This window comes from Notamacropus eugenii, chromosome 2, assembly GCF_028372415.1.
Source record: "Notamacropus eugenii isolate mMacEug1 chromosome 2, mMacEug1.pri_v2, whole genome shotgun sequence".
NCBI lineage: Eukaryota > Metazoa > Chordata > Mammalia > Diprotodontia > Macropodidae > Notamacropus > Notamacropus eugenii.
The window spans coordinates 326,509,996-326,537,254 of NC_092873.1; the positions used below are offsets into that span (position 1 = coordinate 326,509,996).

At 39.1% G+C, this 27,259-nt stretch overlaps 1 protein-coding gene across 2 annotated transcripts in view; it reads right to left on the reverse strand.

The window, feature by feature from the left end:
- Window positions 1–1,758: 1,758 nt before the first annotated feature.
- Window positions 1,759–27,259, reverse strand: part of RFNG (RFNG O-fucosylpeptide 3-beta-N-acetylglucosaminyltransferase) — a 33,266-nt gene continuing 7,765 nt past the window's right edge. For both annotated transcript variants that reach the window (XM_072645401.1, XM_072645402.1), the window contains exons 7-8: window positions 3,055–3,140; window positions 1,759–2,957 (exon numbers count right to left, since the gene is read on the reverse strand). In XM_072645401.1, coding sequence (XP_072501502.1) covers window positions 2,891–2,957; window positions 3,055–3,140 — 153 coding nt within the window. In that variant the 3' untranslated portion in view covers window positions 1,759–2,890. The remainder of the gene's footprint in view (window positions 2,958–3,054; window positions 3,141–27,259) is intronic.

The following is a 27,259-nucleotide window of genomic DNA, read 5'->3' on the forward strand; positions in this document are numbered from 1 at the left end:
CTATTCTCTCCCCTCCCTCCTCCAGGTGCTTTCCCTTCCCTCTTTTAGCTCTCTTTCTTAAGTCTTCTCCCATCAGACTGTAAGGACAGGGACTGTTTTTCTGTTTATATGTGCCCAGCAGGCACTTTTGAGCACTGGGAATCATCACTAATTGTATTCGTTTTCAAAGAGGACCAGTGACATCAAGGGGTGATGACTTGACTTGCACATGAATTGGATTTAAGTGAGGTAGTTACACACTCTCTCCCCTAGAGTTGTGGAAGTCCAGTGGCAGGACAAAAGTCAACATTCCTGGTGAAGGCCTAGTTGCAGCTAGTCTTCCTTGAATACCCCATATATCCCAAGTGCTTAATAAAGGCTTGTTGATTTGCTTTGAAAAAGAGGTGGAAGTCACGTTATGCAGCATTTTAAACATCAGACTATAGGATTTAAATTTTATCCCTGGCACCATATGAAGCTGCTAAATGCTTTGGAACAGGGGAGTGACAGGCTTGAGTCTCAGGAATATCATCCTGGCATCTGGATAGGTAGAGACTGGAAGCAGGGAGGCAGATTAGGCTATTGTAACAGTTCAGGCCCAAATCACTTTTCACCTAGATTTCAGTAGTGGCCTTGGAAGTACGGCGATAGAGGGCAGAATGAATAGTGGTAGACTGAGTCAGGAAGACCTGCGTTCATATCTGAGCTAAGACACTAGCTAAATGATCCTGGGCAAGTTATTTAACCTGCTTGCCTCCATTTCCTCATCTGTAAAATAAGGGTAATAACAGACCCTACTTCCCAGGGTTGTTCTAAGGATCAAATGAAATAATGTATTTTGTAAAGCACTTTGCAATAAGAGTTCTATAAATACTGCCTATTATGATTATTGTGAGTCAAGAAAAGGATGTGGCAAATGTGGGGGTAGATTTGACAAGACTTGGTAATAAATCTATAGACTGATTATATCACATAGAGGAGAGAATTAGGGATCAATGAAATTGTGGATTGGATGAAATTAGATGACTGGAAGGATGGCATTGTCTTAGACAGAAATAAATACATTTAGGGGGACAAAGATAATCAGAGTGATTTGCTTCAGTAAGAAGCACCTGTCTAGATGCTGCGGAGGCCTGGAGTGGTTATCATCCACTAAATCTCCTTGAGTGAAGCAGCTGGGCTGGATGGAAGCATGAACCACCAGGGCTGGCAATGCCTTCCTTCCTATGGCTTAGCCCAACTTAAGAAAAAAAGTGTTTAACCAGCTAGTTTGTCTCAAGCAATGGAGCTGAGCCAGGGAGCCCAAGAAGCTGGCAGCAAGGAAACCCCAAGTAGACAAATCAAGTCCCAAGCAGAGGAACCAAAGAGTGGAAGAGGTGCCAAGCCTTTCACAGCTGCTGGGCCCATGCAGGCCACTGTAACTAATGGGGCTGAATTTGAGTCTGGAAACAAACCTGCTCCAGCCTGTAGATGAGAGCCCAGAAGGACCCAAGTGCCCTGCTGTTTGGTGGGGGGAAACTGGATTAGGAAGTTGGAAGGGTAATGCATATAACTTCAAAGGCCTAGTCCTAATGCAGTTCCTAAGAAGCCAGGAAAGGGAGGTAACCCTGTGGGCCTCCCATCCAGAGCCCAGAACTTAAAAGCATGGATTTTGTGAGGATCAAATGTGACAATGCCCATGTAGCACTTTGCAAATCTTAAAAGCACAATACAACTATCACAATTGTTATTACAGAGTGGGTTAATGGAGTCAGGTAGTTACAGAAATGAGAGTCGATATGAACTTTAAATATTATTTATTTGGCTGAAAAACCACAAACTGGTTGGGTTGACGGGTTCTCTGGCTGTGGGTATCTAGGGACCCTCAATACTGGCTGAATTAGCTCGGGGAGCAGGGAGGGGTGATAATGACACATCCCTTCCTTCCTATTCCACCCAGTTCTTAGAAGATTCAAGGGGTAAGGGACAAGTGGAAAACAAGGAGCAGATTGTGGGAAAAGCCCAATTTTTAAACCCTGGCTCAGGTTCAGGGTAGGTCAAGGTTCCTTAGCTTCCCCTCAGTGCCCCATTAGAGCTGGGAAGAAGTGTGAGGCAGCCAGAAAGCTAAGGACCTTATCTGGTCCTCATCCATACCCCCAATAACCTTTTGAGTAGAGAGAGACTCAGAGGTAGCTATTGAGAAGGGGAACTGCTGCTCCCTTATCATTACCAGGCTCTCTCTCTCACCAAACCTGCACCTGCTTCAGGGACAGCCCAACCCTGAAGCTGCCCTTGAAAAAAAATGAAATCCTGGCCTGTAGCTCATCCAGTCTTCAAGGGCCAGCAGATCAAAGGTCCACCTCAAAGGGTGGTCAATCAAAGGCTCTGATCAGTCAAAGCTGCTACAAAGCCCTTAGGATGGAAAGCTCAGAGATCTATCTGGAGGTTCAGTAAACTGAGGCCCCGCCCTGTCTTTCTACCAACCTGAAGAGGGGGAGCTGCTTGGTGCATGGGCCCCTCAGCCCAGATAGACCATATCTGCATTTCCTTCTCTGTGTGACAATCTGAGCTGTGATCTCTCCCAGGGCAGGGACCTCATGTGTTCCTTCCCCAGCTTTCTCCACAGAGCCCTGAGTGAGCACTAAGCATGCTCATAGATTTGGCCATGTAGAGAGGCACCTCTGACTAACTCTTGCTTAGATCCAGGTCTTCTCCAGATTAGATAAGTGACCCTGAGGAAGCCTGTGAACATGGGAGAAGCAGGAGAGAAAGGGTTCAATAGGCTCCATAGGACTGCTGGTGTCTGATGAGGGCACAGGGGTTTCCCCTTGGCAGAAGCCATCAAGTCCATTTTCTCTGCTCCCCATAGATGAGAACAGTCATGCCCGAGGCCAGGTTTGTTTCCAAAACCAGACACTTTCTGGGTTAGGAGTCACAGTGGCTTCTTCAGGGGACACCAGGTAGTGTCAGGGTAGAGAAGGCAATGGATGGATTTAAACCTGAAGAGAGGAGACAGGAGCTGATCAGGGCCCTGGGGAACCAAAGCTGTACCAGATCACTTCTACTGGTAACTCACTGCTATACACACACACTCACCTTGTAGGGTCCTGCTGCAGGCTGAAGGCACCACCCACACTCACCACGTTCCTTCGATTCTCTGGACCCCCGTAGCTCAGGGTGATCTGGGAGGGGCAGAGGGCAGATGGTGAGAGCCTGTGCCTGACTGGGCAATGACTAGCAGGGAGGAGCCTGAGGGGCTGTGCTCCTACTTTTTCTGTAGGATAATCCTCAGTGATTGAGTTACTCTGGATTTAACAGGTACCTTCATAAGAGAGTCAGAGCTATATTTGTGGATGAGAGGGGAATAATGGAAAGACACGATTAGAAATCAGAAGGCCTGTATTTAAGTACTAGTTTCACTGTTTACTATGTGACTGATCATGTCTCCTTTCTGAGGCTCAATTTTCTCATGCGTTAAATGGGGATAACAACATGTGCACTTCCCTATCTCAAAAGACAGGTATGGTCATTAATGAACATTTTTGTTAAGTTAAAATCAGCATAACAGAGATAGGCTCCACTCAAGCATCAGAATATGGGCTAAATTCATGAATCTAGAGGCTCCTGGAGGAAATACTGCTTTTTAAAAAAATCTAGCATTTTTATTATTTTGTACACATTGTCTATTGAAGAGAGGCAGCTTGGTACAGTGAATGGAAAACCAACCTAAGAACTATAAAAACCTGATTAAAGTTCTGTTCTGGCTGTGTGACTCGGGTCTCTCAATACAATGACATCACGGATCTGGTCCCCAGCTCTACATGTGAAAAGAAGTATTTGCAACATTCTGCACTCTTGTGGGCCCTGAGTGTGTCAAGACGGCCCCCTTCCCTTCAGAGACCATACTGATCAATTTGATTATTTTAGGCTAGCTTTGGAAAGTGCATTTTAGGATTTGCTGATGTATAAATGTGCCAGTACCCTCCTTCTAGTAACTTTACTATGGTTACAAAACAAAAATTTTGAACAGTCCTAGGAACTCACCCATTTCTCATTATTCTCTACTTCATCCCATAAAGACAGGAGCTTAACAAATGCTAATTAACTGGCTGATAAAAAAGATAGAGGCTCTGCTCTGCTAAAGACCTCTGTAACAGTTTAAGTGTTCTTTTTCTTTTGCTAAAAATGTCATACCCCACATTGCTAGGTAAGTCAGCCTTACTTACCCAAATTCTGGGTCATGTTGCTCAGGAGGAGAAATCATACCTACATGTATGACACCTGTGGAATTGTAAGACGCACATGTCCATCACCTACTGATAGGTGTGTCACATTTTTGAATGGATAAACTGTTTTTATCCTATGCTGGCTTATTAGTGCAGTGGTTAACAAGGACCCTGAAAATTTTTATAACAACACTGTTTAGAAATTACTTGCTGTTTTTGTGATGGTTATGGTAGTGATGGCAATAATGGCAGGTAACATGAGATTACCACTGATTTATCAATAATTATCAATAAAACTTCTAGGGCTCTATCCCAAAGAGATCATAAAAATGAGAAAAGGACCCACATGTACAAAAATATTCATAGCAGCTCTTTTTGAGGTGGCAAAGAATTGGAAATTGAGGAGATGTTCATCAGTTGGGGAATGGCTGAACAAGTTATGGTATATGAATGTAATGGAGTACTATTGTGCTATAAGAAACGATGAGCAGGTGGACTTCAGAGAAACCTGGAAAGCCCTATATGAACTGATGCTGAGTGAAATAAGCAGAACCAGAACATTGTACACAGTAACAGCCACATTGTGAGATGACTGACTTTTTTAGACTTAGCTCTTCTCAGCAATGCAAGGTTCTAAGACAACTCCAAAAGGCTCATGATGGAAAGTGCTATCTACACCCAGAGAAAGAACTATGGAGTCTGCATGCAGATGGAAGCATACTATTTACTCTCTCTTTTTGTTGTTTCTTCTTTTTCATGGTTCATCCCATTGGTCCTAATTCTTCTTTACAACATGACTAATGTGAAAATATGTTTAATATGAATGTATATGTAGAGCCTATAACAGAGTACATACTGTCTTGGGGAGAGAGAAGAGGAGGGTAGTGGAGAAAATTTGAAACTCAAAAGCTTGTGGAACTTAATGTTGAAAACTAAAAATTAATTAAAATAATAAATAATTATCAGTAAAGTTGTAAGATGCTATTTCTGGGCATACGCCAGAAACAAGTCAATGGCAGAAAGGTCCCACATGTATTACAATATGTATAGCAGCACCTTTTGTGGTTATAATAAAAAAAAAAAATTAAAGCAGTGGCTGAATGACAATATAAGAATTTGATGCAATTATTTTTTATAATTATTGAAACTGAAGGACTTGTGTTTGGAGACAGCAAAGCAAAGCCTGGGCAGTCTCTTGGTCCTCTTCCTCATGATAGTAGAAGGGGGGCAGGGTGCTACATTGGTTAAAAAGGGGAATAACTTCTGTTCTCCTGCTTCATGACAGTAAAAGGGGGGCAGGGTGCTACACTAGTTAAAAAGGGGAATAACTTTTGTTCTCTTTATCTCATCCTTCCTCTTTCTAGAATATACAGCCCATAAGACTCCTCTGGGAAGTACTGCAAGGCCACACAATGACCACTGGCATATGGCAGTATGTATTCATTCTGCCTCAGGCCTCTTCAGTTTTACTGCACTGCTGAGCACAGTTGATCCTGAGAGGGCTATTTCTAGACTTGAAGAGAACCTTCTGAATTCAAATGGTTGGGAACTCCTGGGTCCTCAAAAACCACTATCGACAAGCTTGCCAGAAGACCTAGAGGGAATGGTTTCGACAGTGCAGAGCCAAGGTGGAGGAGCTAAGGAGCTTCATCAGTCCTGCAAAATACTCTATGCACTGAAGTGAATTTCAACTTTCTGGTGAAGTATAACAGCATTTCTAAGTTACTGCTGTTTAACCTCTCCTGACAGTATGCCCTTGTGATTCTGGCTTTAAGAAACAAACATTTCTTTTGTGTGAAAAAAAAAAAAAAGCCAGAGTTTGAGACAAAGGGGATGGTGGCTCCTCGCTTTGGAGGCCAAGATCTTCCAGGACTGTACCCAGTACAATAGTGCTTTACATGTAAGGATTCAACAAGCCTCCTCCTCACCTAAAGGAAATGCCAGAGGTACACAAATCAGAGGGCAACAATCAAAGAAGAGAGGGAGAGAAGAGAGAATGAATATAAACAGGACTAAAATGGCAAATGCCAGCTCTTACAGGGCAGAAACCTGTTTCATCCCCGGTACTTCGAATACTGTCTTATACATTTTAGGTGCTTAATAATACTTGGTGGAACATAATTATTATGTGATCACAAAGTCTGATTTCTCATTGGGGCACGGAGCTGGCTCTGTGTGTTTTTATATGTGTTGGTGGAAGATGGAGCCACATTGACAGGCAAATGGTAAAATGTGCTTTTGTGTCACTGAATAAGAACACAAGATTTTACTGGGCATTCCCTTTGACCCAGGGATGCTGCTACTACGTTTGTTCCTATACATTTTTTTGGCAGTTAATGGGAATAGGGGTAAAAGTTATATTGATAACTAAAATAAGGATAAAATAAGCCATTAAAAATTATGCAAAAGGGAACAGAAAGAACTTCAGATGGGGACATAAACAAGTAAGCAGTGTTAGAACTACTATATTAAATTTTAAATATTTTTCTAGAAAGCTCAAATTAAGCTGTACATGGTAAAGTTTGATGGTTTTAAATGCTGTCTTTTTCTGTTTTTATGTAGGAAAGTTCATTTTTGTTGACTTTTGTCAGGTTCATAATAATAAAAAACCAAAATTTATAACAACAAAAAAGGATGCAGGTTTTGATGTTGAAAAGTTGATGTGAATATGTTTATGTGTTTAAGACAGTTAATCTGAATAAAAGGTCCCAAGGGATTGATAAGAGGTGGCTAGAAATTAAAATTACTAAAGAGAAAACAGAAAGATCAAAGACCACTGAACTAAAAACAGTTCCATCCTTAAGATGAGGGATCGTGTTTAAATTTGCCAAGAAAAGGGGTGAGGAACCTGTGGCCTTAAAGCCCTCTAGATCCTCAAGTGTGGCCCTTTGATTGAATCTAAACTTTTTATTGAACAAATCCCTTTAAGAAAAGGATTTAGTGTGTAAAACTTGGACTCAGTCAAAAGATTGCACCCAAGAACCTAGAAGACCACAGGTTCCCCACTCCTAGCCTAGAATAACCTAGCTCCAACCATTGAGTGTTTTGCACATAGTAAAATGATATAGGAAATAGGGCCTTCCAACAAAATTGTAACACTATTATATATCCGTTCTGCTACCAAAAACCCAGGCAACTAGGTGATACAGTGGATAAAGAACTGGACCTAGAAGCGGAAAGACCAGAGTTCAAATCTGAGATCAGAATTATTAGCTGTGTGACCTGGGCAAGTCATTTAACCACTGCCTACATAAAAAATGGGGAAGGAAACAGCAGCAAGTCACTCCAGTATCTTTGCCAAGAAAACCCCACAAATAGTCTATGGGGTCACAAAGAATTGGATATGACTGAACATCATCATCAGGGACCTGGTTCACCCTGATAGTGACTGTCTGTGGACACGAACATATGAATCCGTTAAAGGGTAAGCATACAAAACAATCTGTGAAGAGAAAGCTTCATTAATACAGTTTTCCAAAACCGGCACTCTGTGGCTAATGGTTAACTTATTCTTTTCCTACCTTCCTCCAATCCCAAATCACAAAGAGAACATGGATTACCACAGCACTGTTAGTTTGTAACAACTTTCTAACTGAAAAATGCCTAATCTGATGTGGAAGAAAAGACACTGGAATGAGGGCCAGGAGTTTAAGTCTAGTCTCTACCATCTATCTGTGAGCTGAGATCTTAGAGAAGTCACTGAAACAGTAAGTGCTTAATAATCATTTGTTGACTGAAACTCCCTGGGTCTCAATTTTATTATTTGAAACAAAACAAAACAAAACGATGGCCTAGATAACTTCTGTGGTCCTTCCTATCTAACATTTAATGATTCTATGAGTCCAAAAACCTAGATTTAAATCCCAGCACTGCCATTAACTCATCTCCTCATATATAAAATGATGCACTAGATGCACAGGCATGTTTAAGTACATTTTGTTACACTGTGGACCCAGGATATTTAATTTTTTTAGGCAAATATTTATGCAATACTGACTCAGAAAGACAAAATTTTTATTTAGCAAAGAAACTAAATTTAATTTTTAAAACCAAGACTTCTAAAAAATATACTTTAAAAATGAAACATTTTTTGAAACACATTGGCTCAGCAAACTACATCCCCACTCCTATCACTATCTGAAGTCCCTTTCTGACACTAAGTGTATGATTTATACTGTACAGGTAGGTGGCTTAGGTATTAGGCAGCCACACAGACCACTGCTGCCCCCTAGTGAAAGGTTCAACTACTGATCCTCTCCTTTTTCCCTAGAGACCTTAACAGAGCCACTGCACACACTTTTACACACAACTCTAAAACCTACTTCGCCTTGAAACAGCGTCAAGCTTTGCATACCCTAGGCTAGATCTGTTATCTTCTTGCCGGCTTACCATTCAATAACTGAGCTAATTACTCCCAATGACTTTGTGTATAGCTCTTGTCCATGTCTTTCCATAAGTCCTATAGAGCCCAGACTCCACATCCTGGCTTCCTTTCTCAGCTTACTCTATCTTGGGCCGACCAATGGAAGCATGACCTTCTGCTGTGTCTTGCTCTTGTCATGTCTGGCTCACCTATTTCTCTCAGATTCCTTTTATGGCACTTGTCCATCACAAGTCATCTTTAGCAACATGTAACAACTGCTTATGCCTACTATATGTCTTTCCTTTTCCCTTTGAGTTACTTGTAATTTTGCCTCTTCAGACATTGTGATAGTCCATGATTTGCAGCCATATAGAATTAGGGGAAGGATATAAATTTAAATAGGCTTCTGGGACAATATGGGGTCAGACCTTCCTCACACATGGCCCAGCCAGATCCCTTCCTCTGCTACTATTCTTTCATAGCATCTGTACAAGATACATATGGAAAGAGATGGATTAACTCCAAAGAAGGCTGCCCAGACAACCATGTCCTTTTTTTCTCATCAATTTAGTGTGTTCTGTGTGGATGGTTGAACAATCTCTTTCACAGAAATGTGTATCTCACTGAAGGAACTGTGCAGTGTTCAAAAAGCTAGATGCTTTTGTGTGGTATTATCCGTAAATAGAAGCCTTTGGAGAAGCTACTAGAGGCAGAGAATTCTTTAAAGAACAGGATCCAGCACACTGGTGAACACCTTTGGTGAGCATTTATCTTGTCTTATGTCTTGTTGAATATCAACAGTCAGCATGTTCATGAATATGCTTATCTCTATAGTCTGTCCAGCTCTCACAGTGGACAGTGCTGGCTCTGCAGTCAGGAAGACCCAAGATCAAATTTAATCTTGGACACTTGCGAGCTGTATGATCCTGGGCAAGTCCTTTAATATCTCTCTGCTTCAGCTTCCTCATCTGTAAAATGGGCATGATATTATAACTCCTACCTCCCAGGGCTCTTGTTAGGGCAAAGTGAGAACATAATTGTAAAGCGCTCTGCAAACTCTTAAGCCTTATAAAAATGCTATTATTATTACCAATTTGCATGAGATACCAGGTCAGAGAGCCTTCAAAGTTGTCTCTTATTCTGCCTAAGCTAAATGCTTATTTACAAATGGCACTGAGAGTCACTGCAAGAGACAGTCCAACTCAGCACCCAAATACCAGTCCTAAGTGAGCTGGGCAGGAGACCTGACCAGTGTGCTTTCCAGTATACCAATTAAACCTAGCAGGGCCACAGAAAGAAGTGGAAACAATGTCTGATTAAGCAACATGCAAAGATAAAGAGAAAGTGAATTCCTATTAAGATAGCTGCTTGAAAAGTCATAATAAGCCCAGTCCCCAAATACTGTCCTCTGTACTCAAAGAGGGGGTCAAGGTATAGTGTGTCCAACTGATGTGGCTGATCAGAACAATATAAGCTTAGAAGGCCCTACCACAGGTGGACCACAAATGGTCTATATGAGAAAGTCTATACTCTAATAAGGAGGCACCAAACTGAATAATGATCAAGAAATCCAAAGAAAAACATTAGTCAGCACCTTGACCCAGCGTAATACTGCATAGAGAGCTAGAAGCTTCAAGTACTAACACAGTCATGCATGCCAGCACGATCTCAGGGGGCAGGCTCACTGCAACTCCTGACTGGAGGCTCTGGAGGAAGTGGGAGCATGGAGGTAATTGCTCTGAAGGGGAACACTAAAACCTGCCTGCACTGTGAAAACAGAAAGACCAGGGGAGGTGGAAGCTAGTGTCAGGAATGAAAGTTAGGACCAAATGGGGTCTGACTACCTGTAAGGTCAATGGAGGTGGGGATGGGAAAGAGTTCAAGATTTTTCCCGCCCATTAATAGGCCTCAAATACCCTTTGTTAATTTCTAATGATGCACAAGATCATGAGGGTCCTGCCCTCCAGCCCTGAAAAGAGTATATATACTCTGAGGTGAGGTTTTGCTTTGGGGTTTATTTTTGAGAAGAAGGTTGGTGTGCCAGATGAGACTCTGGGCAGCCATTTTGAGAAGCCCCTCTGACTTTGAAAACCCAGATGCTGGTGCTTCTCTCTTTGGTAATGATGTATTATCTATGCTCAGACAGTTGGAAGCCCTGTCTGTAGGTCTTTCTGATTGTATTTTCTCTGAAGTTCAGGGTGCTGACTTTTCCCCCTGAACTAAGTGCTTGATTAAATTGTTGACCCCTTGAAAATTGCTCTCCTTTTACAAAAGCATATCTAAGAATCTGTACAGCAGGCCTTCCTATGTATGACAGGGTCCTTGCTGATACATTATCCTATGCAAGAGCTTGGGAAGGAGTGATGCCTGGCCCTGGCACAAAAAGTCAAGAACTGAGGCTGGAAGCAGAAGTCATAGGAGGTCACTGAACATAATGAAGAAATATTATGGGTCAAGAGATGCGCAAGAGGTCAGTCAACAAACCCAGAAGAAACTCAAGAAAAACTACTAACACAGCATCAGGACTACAAGATGTTCCAGATTAAAAAACGAAAAAAATATGCAAAATAAGAGTTAGGGAGGAAAGAACTGGAAGAATAACTAAGAGCAGAAAGTGGAAACCTTACCAAAGTAGCAGACTCCTTGAAAATTAGAAGAGAACAAAAACATAGAACAACTTTTCTTAAAAGAGCAAAAGACTGACAAAAAAAGAAGGTATCTACTAATGAAAACAAACAAGTAACTAGAAAATAGGTAGAGAGATAACTTAAGAATCTCCAGACTCCCTGAAAACCATGACCTCTCCCCAAAATCCCTAAAAACAGCCTGGATGAGATTTATAAAAATAATTCATGGGAGCTGCCCAAATTGACCAGAATCGGAAGAAGTGAAAATAAAAAGATTCTATCAGATCACTTTGTAAAAGATACCCTAAAATGAATATTCTCATGAATGCCACAGTCAAACTATAGAGCTTCCTGGTCAAAGAAAAAACATTTTCAAGAGACAGGGAACTAAAATCAGGATTACAAGTAGCCTTGGCAACAACTACTTTAAGAAGAGGGGGGGGAATTGAGAATGAGACTGCAAAATGCAAAAGATAACAAAACAAAAGACCTTTAATGGAAAAGAGGAATTTTAAACATTCTGGTTTAGAAGACCAGAGAAGGGCAAAAATTTGAATTACAAACATAAGAATGGAGAAATAATTACATTTGAACAATGGAAAGAGGCTAAACAATGAGCAAGTATTTACATTCTAATAGAGGGAGAAAAGACAAAAGTTCCTTCCAATATCTAAAACCTCTTCCTCTGTAACCTAAAGAGTTACAGAAGAAGTTAGGACAAACAGAATAAGTACTAAGAATAGTTTGGTTTTGTTTTGATGGTCTTAAAAGGACATAGGTAAAACAAACTTTAGCTACAGATAATGGATTGCAAAGGAAGGATTAAAAGGAAAGAAAGCATAAGAATTAGTGTAGAGGGCTGGTTAGGGGGAGAGAGGAGGAGAAGTAACACAATGAAAGCAGATTCATTACAATGTATCACTGATTTTGATCACATTCCTTCCTTCACCACCCTCTTTTGTGAAAGAGGGGAACAGGTTGTGGGGAAAAAGCACAAGATGATATGACAGAGGGAAATACATAATTAGCAATCATAACAGGAAACCTGAATGGGGTTAGTTCATTGATAAAATAAAGGGCAGCAAAATAGGTGTGAATGCAGAATCCAACAGTATACTATGATAATCATTTACTATAAATTTTGGACTTTAATAAGGGCCAGAGCTTGAATTAATCAATAAAAAGAGCCTAGACCTAACAGTGTCTTTGTTCTCTGAAGTAAACTCAGAGAATACCTCTTCCTATGTCAACAAAGCCAAATGGGGCTGACTTAGCATTTCTTACCCAAGACACTACCTTGAATAATGGGACTTTTTCCTGCACCTTAATATTTTGTGGACATATACTATGTTATGGCATGTTAATGGTAAAGAAAACATCCTGGGTAGTAATTTCAATTGAAACTTTGTCAACTCTGTTATCTTACTGTATTTATAACCTATGCAATTAAGAAATTCCTTTCTCCTGGTCTAGTTCATCACTCATGGAGACCATAAAACTGAAGGACACAGATTACCTTGGATTGTCCTAAACAGATTTAAGCCTGGTTATTCCTGTAACAGTCAGTCAGATGTTTTTCCAGCTCCATGATCATGTAACTGCTAGCTTTAAGGCAATGTGCATTCAGCCTGTTTGCCTTTTTTAACCAAACTCCAGGTTGACAGTCATGGTGCTGTGCCACAGATTGGAACTGATGGACTAGGACAGAACAGCTCCCCACCTTATCAAAACCAAGAGACTTAGATGCCTCAGGATTCATTTTTCCTGAAGTCTTAAACCTTGATGGGGGTTGGGTAAGTCCTCCTATTCCCAGCTTCCAAGGACTCCTTCTAGTTTGGCTGAAGTCTACAAATTCCCTTTAAGCCAGCCTTGGGGTGGTAACCAATTTGTGCTAAATCGCTTTGCATTACTTAGGTCTCCTTTGTTGATCTTAGGAAAATTAATATAAGTATTGCTAGCACTAGTGTCAATTAACTAAAGATAACCTAAATTATGTTGGCCATGACAGGGCTCTTTTGAACTGTTCAAAATTACTTTATCTTGAAACCCAATTAAGTTTAAAGGCCAACAAAACATCTAGCCAGCAATGGGAATTTTTTCATCTTGGACTTGCTGAAATGGCTGATGGAGAACAAAAGGTAGAAGCCTTTTCCCTTAAGGCTCACAAAACTGCTTCAGCACCAGTCAAGTACTGGCTACTCCAAGGGTCACAGTCTGTCCTTCCCTTTCACTCCCTTGGCCCTATTCCTTACCTACTTCCTTCCTCCCCCTTCCCTTAAATGCTTCGATCTGAGGAGCATGACTAAACCTAACCATTATCTCCTCCCTCCTCACCTTCCCTTACCTGCTCTAGCCCTGAGGAGGACAGCTTTATTCAGCCACCTTTGTCTCCTCCTTCTTCCCCCTTCCCCCTTTCCCTTAAGGGCTCGGGTCTTGAAGAGGACAGTTACAATCCACATACAGACTAGAGGTCTGAACCTATCCACACGGGGCCTATTTCTTTAAGGTAGTTAGAAACTTTGGGGCACCATGGCTTCCCACCCCTCCCATGACCGTAGGGGTGCTCTGAGCAAAGACTGAAGGATCCAGGGGTGGAGCCAAGATGGCAAAGTAGAAAGACGCACATATGCTAGCTCTTCCCCCACAGCCCGTAAAATACCTGTAAAGAAAGATTCTCAACAAATTCTAGAGCAGCAGAAGTCACAGAATAACAGAGTGGAGGAGATTTCCAGCCCAGGGTGACCTGAAAGGCCGACACGAAATGTCTGTCACACTGGATGCAGAGTGGAGCCCAGCCCAACTTTGGCCACCCAGCGTGGCTCTGGGAGGAGGACAAGAGCAGGCCTTGGGAGCGGAATCCCCAGTCGCAGTAGCAGCAGTTGGCAGATCCCTCAACCCACAGGCGCCAAAGGTCAGTGACAGGGTTTTTTCAGCTGTTCTAGAAGGGAGAAGGGCCTTCCCATAGCTCCAGCCTCAGGCTGCAGCCCGCAGAAGTCCCATCTGGAAGGCTGCAGCAGCTTCCACAGCAGTCCCTACAGTAGCCAGCATCCACTGTTGGATCTAAAACCCCTGGGGGCACTGAGCAGCTGAGTCTTACCTCAGCCCTGTGTAGAGGCCCTGTCCCCACCTAATACTCCTGAGGGATTTGAGCTGCTGATCTTTATCTCACATTGAATGGTGGCCCTGCCCCTGCAGCTTATCTGAATCTCAGTCCACAGTGCTGGCTTGGCTGAACTGGAGGCCAGGTGGTTGTGAAGACGAAACTCTATTACTCAGATTCTGGGCACAAAAATTTCTGCTTGTACAGAACAGTGTACACGCTTGATTGTACACCTTGGAGGAACTGAGATCTTACAGATTCCCAGAGAATACCCTACTCCTGACAAAGGACCCAAAAGTCAAGTAACTGGTTGGGAAAATGCCCAAAAAAGGGGGAAAAAAAATAAGACTGTAGAAGGTTACTTTCTTGGGAAACAGACATCTTCTCCCATCCTTTCTGATGAGGAAGAACAATGCTTACCAACAGGGAAAGACATAAAAGTCAAGGCATCTGTATCCCAAACATCCAAAAAAATATTCAATGGTCTCAGGCCATGGAAGAGCTCAAAAAGGAATTTTGAAAATCAAATTAGAGAGGTGGAGGAAAAATTGGAAGAAGAAATGAGAGAGATGCAAGAAAATCATTAAAAGAGGGTCAACAGCTTGCTAAAGGAGACCCAAAAAAATGCTAAAGAAAATAACACCTTTAAAAATAGGCTAACTCAATTGGCAAAAGAAGTTCAAAAAGGCATTGAGGATAAGAATGCTTTAAAAAGCAGAATTAGCCAAATGGAAAAGGAGGTTCAAAAGCTCACTGAAGAAAATAGTTCTTTCAAAATTAGAATGGAACAGATGGAGGCTAATGACTTTATGAGAAACCAAGAAATCACAAAACAAAACCAAAAGAATGAAAAAATGGAGGACAATGTGAAATATCTCATTGGAAAAACAACTGACCTGGAGAATAGATCCAGGAGAGACAACTTAAAAACTATGGGACTACCTGAAAGCCATGATCAAAAAAAGAGCCTAGACATCATCTTTCATGAAATTATCAAGGAAAACTGACCTGATATTCCAGAACCAGGGGGCAAAATAAATATTGAAAGAATCCACTGATACCTCCTGAAAGAGATCCAAAAAATGAAACTCCTAGGAACATTGCAGCCAAATTCCAGAGTTCCCAGGTCAAGGAGAAAATATTGCAAGCAGCTAGAAAGAAACAATTTGAGTATTGCGGAATACAATCAGGATAACATAAGATCTAGCAGCTTCTACATTAAGGGATCAAAGAGTTTGGAATATGATATTCCAGAAGTCAAAGGAACTAGGACTAAAACCAAGAATCACCTACCCAGAAAAACTGAGTATTATACTTCAGGGGAAAAAATGGTCTTTCAATGAAATAGAGGACTTTCAAGCATTCTTGATGAAAAGACAAGAGCTGAAAAGAAAATCTGACTTTCAAACACAAGAATGAAGAGAAGCATGAAAAGGTGAACAGCAAAGAGAAATCATAAGGGACTTAACTAAAGTTGAACTGTTTTCATTCCTATATGGAAAGACAATATTTGTAACTCTTGAAACTTTTTTCAGTATCTGGGTAGTTGGTGGGATTACACATATACATATACACATACATACACACACACACACACACACACACACACACACACACACAGCACAGGGTGAGTTGAATAGAATACCATCATATCTTAAAAAAATGAAATTAAGGGGTGAGAGAGGAATATATTGGGAGGAGAAAGGGAGAAATGGAATGGGGCAAATTACCTCTTAGAAAAGAGGCAAGTAAAAAACTTTTCAGTGGAGGGGAAAAGGGGGGAGGTGAGAGAAAAAACCTCTCAGCAAATTTGACTGAAGGAAGGAATAAAATGCACACTCATTTTGGTATGAAAACCTATCTTACAATACAGGAAAGTGGGGGAAAAGGGGATGAGCAGGGTTGGGGGGATGATGGAAGGGAGGGCAATGGGAGGAGGGAGCAATTAGAAGTCAACACTCTCGGGGAGAGATAAGGTCAAAAGAGAGAACAGAAAAAATGGGGGGCAGGATAGGATGGAGGGAAATACAGTTAGTCTTACACAACACGACTATTATGGAAGTCATTTGCAAAACTACACAGATATGGCCTATATTGAATTGGTTGCCTTCCCAATGGGGATGGATGGGGAAGGAGGGAGGAAGAGAAGTTGGAACTCAAAGTTTTAGGGACAAATGTTGAGTATTGTTCTTGCACACAACTAGGAAACAAGATATACAGGTAATGGGGTATAGAAATTTATCTTGCCCTACAGGACAAATGAGAAGATAGGGATAAGGGAAGAAAGGAATGTTAGAAGGGAGGGCAGAATGGTGATAGGGGTAATTAGAATGCTCAGCGTTTTGGGGCGGGGGGAGGAGAGAAATGGGGAGAAAATATGGAACTCAAAATTTTGTGGAAATAAATGTTGAAAACTTAAACAAATAAATTTTAAAAAAATTAAACAAAAAATAAATAAAATTTTAAAAAGAAATAAACAACAATTGAAATTAAAAAAAAAAAGGTTGAAGGATCCATCCTTATTCTGTCAGGTCTTGAATCCTTGCAACCCCCTTTCCTCGGAATAAAATAGCCAATTCATGACAGGGATTTCTAACAAGCTTCTAATTGCCCCCCTCTCTGTTGTTTACTGTGAGCTCTGTTTGTATTTGTCCTGTCTTTAATTGTCCATGTGTGTGTTAGTGTATGTCCCTGTCCATATCATGTGTGCTGTGAATGAGTCTTTTAAGATTTAAAATGCAGGCAGCCAGATATTTCTAAGGGCTGAAGCTAGGGAAATAAACAAGCAAAACTTTTAGACTTTTCCTTGTTGTTTCAGTCTGGCCAACCTGGAATTACAATGAAAGTTAGATGATCTTAGCTAAAATCATCTTAGCAGATTTTGTAGGTTGTGAGATTAATCATTAAAAAGTTTGGAAACTGATCATTTGGAATTATTAGAAAAGAACTCCTAAGATTTTGGGTAGCTCCAGGAGCTCACCTTGCTAAAACACCCCCTCCTAATCCTGATCACTTAGCATTCACCACTCCCTCCCAGAGTTAAGAGAATATCTGAGAATGGGGATTTTTAACAGCCACAAGGGTTCATGTTAACTAACCCCTCTCATCCCAGATCAGATTAAGAAAAAAGAATGCAGAAGTGTAGGGAAAACTTAGAACACCCTTCTCCAACTGACAAAAAGAAGTGTAGGGGCAGCAATTCACAGACTGGCAGTGATTCTAACAGTCCTGTGCCCTTGGGCACCTTGTAGCCCACCCTTGTAAGTAAAGCTCGGAAATGTCACCTAGGTCCTGTACATTCTGCCCACCCTGTCCCAACAGCTGCAAACCATCCCAGGCTTAGTAAATTCTACAGCTGTGGGGGAAGGGATAGGTGGATGGATCAGACCTGTGGTGAGCATTCCCTAAGCTCTACCTACAAGAATCATCACCAATAGGACACTAGTCTCTCTGCTCTTGGTAAACTTCACTTCTCTATTTCAGTGGCAAAAATTTATTTTAAATCTCTCTGACTTGTCTCCTGATTTGTAAAAGTAAAAATATTAATGGTTGTTATGAGATCAAAATGATGTAATGATGGTAAAATGCTTAACATAATGACTGGCATATGTTACATACATTATTATTATTATCTCTCTCTAACGTAATTGTTAACTTTAAAGTGGTTTTAATTACCAAAAGTATTAAAATCAATAATTTCCATATATGATAATCTGGAAATGCAATTGATGTCATATGAAATCTATTGTTTGTGTTAAAACTGTATTTCTAAGATTGTATTTCTGAATTTCTCTCAGCTTGTGAAATCTGAGAGACCACTGTGAGGTAGAAATGTTGTCAAAGCAATTTTAATTTGGATTGTGTTGCATGTGAATTGGGTTTTTAAAAAGATGTAATGAAATTAGATAAGTTGATGTTTACTATGATAGCAGATATTTTTCATCTGAAATCTTGGCTATTATAAAAATATATGGTGGTTTACAGTTATAGTTTCCATGTATTATGCAAGGTGATTTAGAAGTGCATTGACCTAAAGAGTTCTTATAAAACTCTGTGCAAAAGTTTCTGTGTTACAGAATCCCTATTCAACAAATGAGAAAAAAAATAGGGGTGTGATTTTCAAGTCTGTTTCATCTAAAAGATATGTATATTAATTTGAAGGTTTATGGGCTATCTATGTGAAATGCCAGAATGTACTTAATTTCTAGTGATATATTTAAGGAAAAATTGTTACTGTGATAAAGCTAAATTAAATGAATATGTCATTCTTGACTTAAGAGAAACTAAATCTCCTTTCCATTACAAACATCTTTTTGACAAAGAACTTTGTGATATCTAGGAATTCTGTAACAACTAAGAATTTAATTTAGTTTTGTTATACTACTTTATGAATCTGTGTTACTTTACACCAACATAGTTTAATGAATTCCAAAAGGTTTATTTTTGCTTTAAGGAAGAAAGAGATATCTATCATTTTAAAGGTTTCCAACTAGTTTTTCTCATAAAAGTTTAGTGAACATCAGAATAAATTTTAAACTGTTTCTAAAGAAGGGGAAATACTTTTAGAAGAAATATTTTGAAAAATCTTTTGAGATTTTGTTTTTGGGCCTACTAAAATTTCAAAATAATTTATTGTTAAATTAGGCTGTAAAGCAGAAGAGATATTGCTGTTTTGATCTGAATTTGTAGTCATTCTATGGCCTAAGCCATAGTTAAAATTTGCATTTGAACTTATTATACGTAAAACATTTAATTCCTGATGTATCTTATTTTTCCAGAGTGAGTATAATTAGGGAAGAATAACAAACTTGTAAAACAAAGAAATAATTCCATCAAACTATAAAGTTAGCCACTAACCTCTTTGCTTTCTTTATGGTGGAATGAGATTCCAGTACAGTTTATGTTAGTAAAAAGTAATAACTTATGAGCTATCTTGTCTTATGGTTAAAATGTAAAGGAAAGTGGCATAATTGGAAGAATAGGATTGAGAGATTTGGAAAGATAAATACAATTTTGATTGAAAATATGGAAGGCAAATAATAAAGTTTGGGAACAAATAGGGGTTATCTAAACCCGCCTTGTCCCTAGATGTTCTGGATACTCAGTTTCAGATGGTTTAACTACGTTTAGAGAGTGTGAGGAAGTATTTTAAGAAGACAGGAAAAATTGTAAAAAGACAGGAAAAAAATGTAACTTGATTTGATAAATTAATAGCTCAATTAGATTTGAGATGACCCTATCTGAAGGTTACCAGCTCATATTTATCTGCTATTTAAGACTGGAACTGCAATTCACTATTGTTTGAAGCTCTGATTACAGGAATAGTTGTCTAAGTTATCATAAAGCCAATTGGCATGTGCTGCAGGCTGATGGATGCCTGGAAAGGTTTTGGAAATGATCTTGGACATGGCCTGGGTAGGATCTTCTTAACTCTATTTCCTGTCAGATTAACTGTCAGATAATGGCTAATTCCTGGAATCCAACAGAACTAAGGAAGTTCTTTCCTTCTATTAACATGTATGACATTGTCTCTCTTTTTCTTTAATAGCAAATATCTATAATCAAGAAGTTCTGTAAGTATAATACTAAGTCTATTAAATAATAAATGGATATTAGAACATCTCTGAGTTACTATAATAGAGTAGCAAATTTTGAGGAAAAGCAACAGGATCAGAGTGAGTCCTTTAAGAATTATATACAGATGAATATGATTGGCTTCTAAAATGTACCATGTTTTTGATAATAAGATCTCAAATCTGGATTTTTGCACAAAAATTGTATAAGATAGTGGTAAAAGGATGAGTTTATTTTACATTTGAACCCTCAACATTTTAAAAGATTCTTATTCCAGGTACAGGATTTAGGTAAATAATATAAACTGAAATTCTATGAAGTTTCAAAAACAATGGAGAACAAATTTTAAGTGACTGTACTAATTTATATTGTCAGAATTATCTGCAAATTTCTAGATCTGAACCAGAAAAGCAGAACTCTTTTTTTTAATTATCCCAAGAATAAAACCTATTGTCAAAGAAAGGATATTTACACATCATATAACTACATGAGAAATCTGGGATTCAAAAAGTGATGTTTAAATGGACATTAAGAATGGATTACTGGGATACAAGGAACTTAATGTTAATTAACACTGGAAATAATGATTGCATTTATTTGTATGATTCATGTTTAATTTTCTTGTTTATATTGATGACATGTAAGTCTCCCTTCTCAAAAATAGTCTATTGTGAGCCATCTAAGTTTTAATCTGTACTTGACTTACTGTGTAAAAATGCAATTTTGTAAACTATGAGAAAAACTTTAATATGTTGTTTGAACCTAGCCCTGCGTCGCTGGGAAACTGAACTATTTCTATGTGCCTTTATCAAATCATGTTTTCTGGAAGCCCTTCTTAGGTCTTTCTATATATACTCTTGGATCCATCTGTCACATCTATTGCCCCTGCTCCTGAGTGGACCTTGCCCTCCAATTTCAAAAGACCCTGAAAAAGATGACATCAGATGTAGACAGCATTCCCGAAAGTCCAGACCAAACCTGCATGAAGGACAGCACCCTCCCTACCTGAACCCTTGAATACCCAGGACTGATTGTTCAGAGGTTTTTCCATGTCCTTCCTGGTCTACAGGTGAAGGCTTCGGCTTGCTTTTGACCAAAAGGAGGGAATGATAATCACTTAAAATAAATTTTGGGCTTTAATAAAGGCCAGAACTTGAATTAATCAATCAGAAGAAGAGCCTGGACCTAACAGACTCTTTGTTCTCTGAAGTAAACTCAGAGAATACCTATGTCAACAAAGCCAGATGGGGCTGACTTAGCATTCCTTCATTAACTCAAGACACTATCTTGAATAATGGGACTTTTTCCATATCTTAATATTTTGGGGACATATACTATGTTATGGCATGTTAATGGTAAAGAAAACAGATATCCTGGGTCTTAATTTCAATTGAAACTTTGTCAACTCTGTTATCTTACTGTATTTACAACCTATGCAATTAAGAAATTCCTTTCTCATGGTCTAGTTAAATCACTCATGGAGATCATAAATCTGAAGGACACAGACCATCTTGGATTGTCCTAAACAGATTTAAGCCTGGTTATTTCTGTAACAGTCAGTCAGAAGTTTTTCTGGCTCCATGATCATGTAACTGCCAGCTTTAAGGGAATAAACAATATGCATTCAGCCTGTTTGCCTTTTTTCACCAAACTTCCAACTCGACAACTGTTACAAGAAATACATGTGAAACAAAGATTCACAAAGGGTTGAAATGAGGAGGATAACAGAATTTCTTATGCTTCAGGAGAATTTTTTTGAAAGCAAGGGTAGCAATCAAGATAGCAAACAAAACAAAAACAAAAACAGGCATGGTTAAAAGAGAGAAGTTGAGAAACTACATTATGCTTAAAGACACTATAGACATTAAAATATTATTAGCACTTAGTATATACATACTTGATGGCATAGTATCTAAATTCTCAAAAAGGAAAGTTAATCAAATTAAAGATTAGGCAGCCTGGTAGTACAGTGGGAAAAGTATAGTGACTTGGAGTCACAAAGACTAATTTTAAATCTTGCCTTCTCTTAACCTCAGTATACTTATCTATAAAATGGGGATAATAACAGCACCCACCTTACAAGGTTGTTGTGAAGACTAAATGAAAACTAATGCAAAGTACTTTGTATACCATAAAGTGCTATATACCTGCTAGCTAGTATTAATAGAGGGTAAAATTGACGGCAAGACTAATAGCTAGAGACCTCAGTGTGCCTCTTTATGACCTAAGCAAACACTTTGAAAAGATAAATTATAAAGAAGTTACTAACTCGAATGGAATTTTAGAAAAGTTAGCCTACTTTAGAAAATGATAGCCTTCTGCTGACTACTGATCAGGAATAGAAAGCTATAAACACTATTTTTCAGTGGTACATGGCAGACATGCAAAAACTGACCATGTAGTAACGGCATAAAATCTCATAAAACGCAGAAAAGCAGAGTTATTAAATTCTTGACTGACCACAAAGCAACAAAAATTCTAATAAAGTCTATTTGGAGAAAGGATTTAGATTAAATGGAGATGACGACTACTACGACTACGACTACGACTACGACTACGACTACGACTACGACTACGACTACTACCACCACCACCAATAGCTAACATTTATCAGGCACTTTAAAGTTTGCAAAGTGCTTATAAATATTATCTCATCTGATCCTCACAACCACCCTGAGAAGAAACAATTACTAAGACTAACATATTCCTGAATAGAAAAATGGTCAAAGGAAATGAACAAACCATTCTTTAAAGAACTAATAAGCATTCATAACCATTTGAAAAAATGGTCCAAATGCGAAAAGCAAATCAAAACAACCTTGAAGCTTTACCTCATATCCAACAAATTGGCCAAAGTGACAAAAAAATATCAACAGTTAATGTTGGATGGGTTGTGGAAAGTTAGAAATGTTAATACATTGTTGGTGGAGTTATGAAATGATACAACCATTCTGGGAAGCAATCTGGAATTGGAAAGAATTGGAAACAAAGCAGATGCCTATCAAGTGGAGAAGGGCTAAACAATTGTGGTACATTACAAATGTAATGGAATACTACTACTATGCTGTAAGAAATGATACATGTGATGAATACAGAGAAGCATGCAAAGATCTATAAGAAGTGATGCAGAGTGAAGCAAGAAGAGCCAGGAAAACAATATACTAGTAACTACAACAATGTAAATGAAAGAATGACATACCAAAAATAAAAAGTAAATGGTGCAAAATGATAAAGATCAAATAGGACTCAAATGAAGAGATATTAGAAGACATTCCCAACCTAACCCTCTGTGGAGGTAGAAGATACACTGGTGTTACACAGTGAACATGTTTTCAGACTTTTTCAATGTTGATACATATTTGTGCTGATTTTTTTCCTCTCTAAAGAAGTACTATTGTCAAATGAGTTGGCTCACTGGGAGGGCAAAGGAAAGGGTCACATGGGATAACTATGGTGATATTTAAGAAACAGAAAATATTTTTTAAAAAACTTATTTAAAAAAACAATAACCACCTTGGGACATGCTATCATTATCAACCCCATTTTAGAGATGAGGAAATTGAAGCAGAGAGAGATTAAGCAAGTTGTCTATGATCAAACAGCTACTAAGTATCAAAGGCTGGATGTAAACTCAGATCTTCCTGACTCCAGGTCCATTGCACCAGCTGCCACTAAATAATTTAATCACAAAGCATTGGTGAGTCAAAGTAAAAATCACCTAATTTCATCAAAGAAAATAACTGAGATAGTTTACTGGTATGTAGCTTAAAGCAATCCTGAGGAAAAACATACCTTTAAATACTTTATCTCAAAAAAAAGAAAGGACAAATCAAGGAATGAAGCCTACAACTAAAAAGCAACAAATCACACCCAATACCCTTATTAAACAGATAGAAATCACATAACTCAAAGAACCTTGTTGAGTTAATAAATAAAACAAGAAGCTATATTTTAAACTAATGAAATACATTAGAGAGAAGAGAAAAACTGAACTGCTCATATAAAAAATGAAATGGGAGACCTTACAACAAATGAAGAGGAAATGAAGGGAAATATTAGAAACTATATTGCCTAAGAAGGTTATGCTGGGGGGAAAATACATCAACAAATGAGATGGATGAATATTTGTAAAGAATATAAAAAAGTTCAGATTTTTAGAACAAGAAATAGAGAATTTAAATAACCCAGTATCAGAAAAAAAATGGAAAAAGTCATAAATGAGCTATTGAAAAAACCCTAATGGTTAATAACAGTGATTTAAAAAAGAAAGAATATCAATGGAACATTTAAAAAATACACAGAAGAAAGCAGTTAATACTACCAAGTTAAATTTAATATTAAAAAAACACAAGCTGAAATAGATTCCTGATTTCAAATACAACTCTTTTTTCACAATTTCAAAATGTGAAAAAGTAAATAATAGACATAATCTCAAATTCTCTACACTTCTCAAGACAACTGTTTCATCATGCTAATGATGTGGTCAGTTTCTTTGAAAGCCTGACTATTCACTTCTCATGTTTTCATTAAGGAAACCCAACAAGTACGTATAGCTCATTTTCACAAAGATGCTGGAGAGATGAAAAAGCAGGCAAATTGCTTGGGAAGTAAGTGATCAACTCTCAGGTGCCCTTTTCCCAAGTATTCAAGTACTTTCCAGGCTTTTCTAGCCTGCTCACATACATGCACCATTTGGCAAAAGTTAAACTTCTTAAAGTAGTGACAGACTTAATATATTTACTTTGGTCCACTTCCTATTTTTCAGAGTTTAAACAGCCCTTTTAAATAGGTTGGATTGGGGTGGCTTTAATCATCAGGCAGAGTGTCTTCAACCCATATCCTAATCCAGTATTTACACTGATGTTTTCTTTACCCAATCGACAATCTGACTGCACACATTCAACTAATTAATTATGAAAGAACTTAGACATCTGTAACCAGTTGTTCCTGTCTGTTAAGACAGTGAAGCTGCATTTTTTTGTATGATAGTGTTCTACACTCACCACTGTGACTTTTCTTCAGAATAAAATACTCATGATGTAGACATGTGAGACTTTTGAGAAATCTACAAATTCTTAGACACTTTCATGATTTCAAATCACATTTTTAATAAAAAATATCAAAAATAAAGATTTATTTAAATAATCATCTAAATAATTACATAATTTAAAATAATTATTTAAATAAACCGTATTTTCAACATAGCTTTTGCCAATGCTAGCTTTGTGACTAAGGTCACTGAGTATTCAGGGTATATATTTCAACATACAATTCCATTGGTATAGGTGCTCCTTTCACCAATGAAAACTGCTATCCCTCTGGACAGACAATCTTTAAGAGAGGGTGTAACCCAAAACTTCATCATACTGTTTGTAGTTAATCTGCTAGTGAGCCTTGGCAAATTCACCCAGGCTGGTCATCAGATAACAAACATAATAGCCTATTACTGAGTCTGCATTTGTTCATTCGTAGAATTTGGGAGCTGGAAGCGATCTCAGCAGCCATCCAGCTCAGTGAAAGCACTACAACATTCCTGACATGTAGTCCTCTCAAAATGGAAAATCTTCCAAAATGAGAAGAAAACCATCCCTTCTCAAGATTTGTTCCAATTTTGGTTAGTTCAAATTGTTTAAAGTATTTCCTGACAGTGAGCTTTAATTTGTCTCTCTGTAATTTCTTCCCATTTTTCCTGGTTCTCTGGGGCTATTATCCTTCTTGCACACAGAATTATAGATGTTACACATGAAAGGAGCCTCAGAAGTAATCTATTCCAAATCAGTTTATAGATGAGAAAACTGAAGTCCAAGGAGGAGAAGGGATCTCTCCAAGGCCAAAGAGGCAGTAAGAGCTGGAGGCAGGGTTTGCACTTGGGTTCTCTGGCTCCAGAGTCAATGCCCTTTCCACTGAACTACTCACAGCTGTCATGGCAACCCCTGAAGCATTCTCTTCTCCTTTCAACAAACATTTACTCCTGGTTCATTCTTTGATGCCTACAAACATGACCACATCCCCCCCATCCTACAAACACAGACTCCTTTCAAGCCTCCTCTTGCTGGCTGCACTTCTCCACAACTAAGAGCCCCAGGCAATACAATTTCCAGGTTCACTCAAGTTTGCCCCATGTGATAGCTTTTTCTCTGTCCTTCTTGTCTACCACATACAACCTGGCCCTGCTGACTGTCCTCTTCTCTTCTCCAGGTCTTTGTGGTACTCTGCCCTCTACTTGTCTGACCTCTCCTTTTCAGGCTCCTTTCCTGAATCATCTTCCACATTCCAACCCCAACTGTGGGTGTACCCCCAGGCTCTACCCTGGACCCTGTAATCTTCTCTCTTTACACTCTCTCATCTGGTGATCTCATCAGCTCCCATGGATATAATTACCACCTCCATGCAGATGACTCCGAAATCGGTACATCTAGCCTTTGTGTCTCTCCTGTACGATAATCTCACATTACTAGCTACTGAACATTTTTAAGCATCATATGTCCCAAATAGAACTTATTATGTGCCCTGTACCCTCTTCTCCCCCAATCTTTCTCTTAAGCTACCTGTTTGTATTAGGGGAATTACATTCATCCTTCCAAGCACCTAGGTTCTCTATCCTAGAATCATCCTCAATTCCTCTATTCCCCACCCCACATCTGGAATCTGTTATTAGAGCTTGTCATCTCTTAATTCTGCCTGGACACCACCTTCATTCAGGCTCTCATCACTTTCTGGACCATTGTGATGGCCTCCTACCTGGCAGCCCTATCTCAAATTTCTCTCCACAAGTGCCAAAATTCCTAAAATGCAGGTCTAATCACATCACTCTTCCACTCAAATTCCAGTAGCTCCCTACTGCCTCTAGGATCAAACAGAAATTCCTTTATTTGGCATTTAAAGCCCTTAGAATGTAAACGTCTTGCAAGGAAGGATTGTTTCATTCTTTGTACTTATATCCTGGGGCCTTCGGCCAATGCCTGGCACATAGTAGGTGTTTAATACTTGTTGAATGACTGATTCACAACCAGGTCCCTACCTACCTTCTTTCTAGTCTAATTATATGTTACTCTCCTTCACACATGCTAAGGTCCAACAACACTAGTCTTCCTACTGTTCCTTATATAGGAAACTGAAAAATGGCCAGGGTCTCCTAATGCATCCTGGCTGAGCCATCTTCAGTCATCCTGATGAATATCAGGCCACTGGACCCAGATGGCTCTGGAAGAGAAAGTGAGCCTGGTGACCTTGCACAGTACCCCCTTCCTCAAATCAAAATCAACTGCAAGTTATGTCATCTTGATGTCATGGTCCTCTTTGAGAACGAAGGACAAACACAACAACAATACAGGACACTCCATCACCTATCTCTATGCCTTTTCGGGGGCTGTCTCCCCACATCTGAAATGTTCTTTCTCCTCAGTATCAA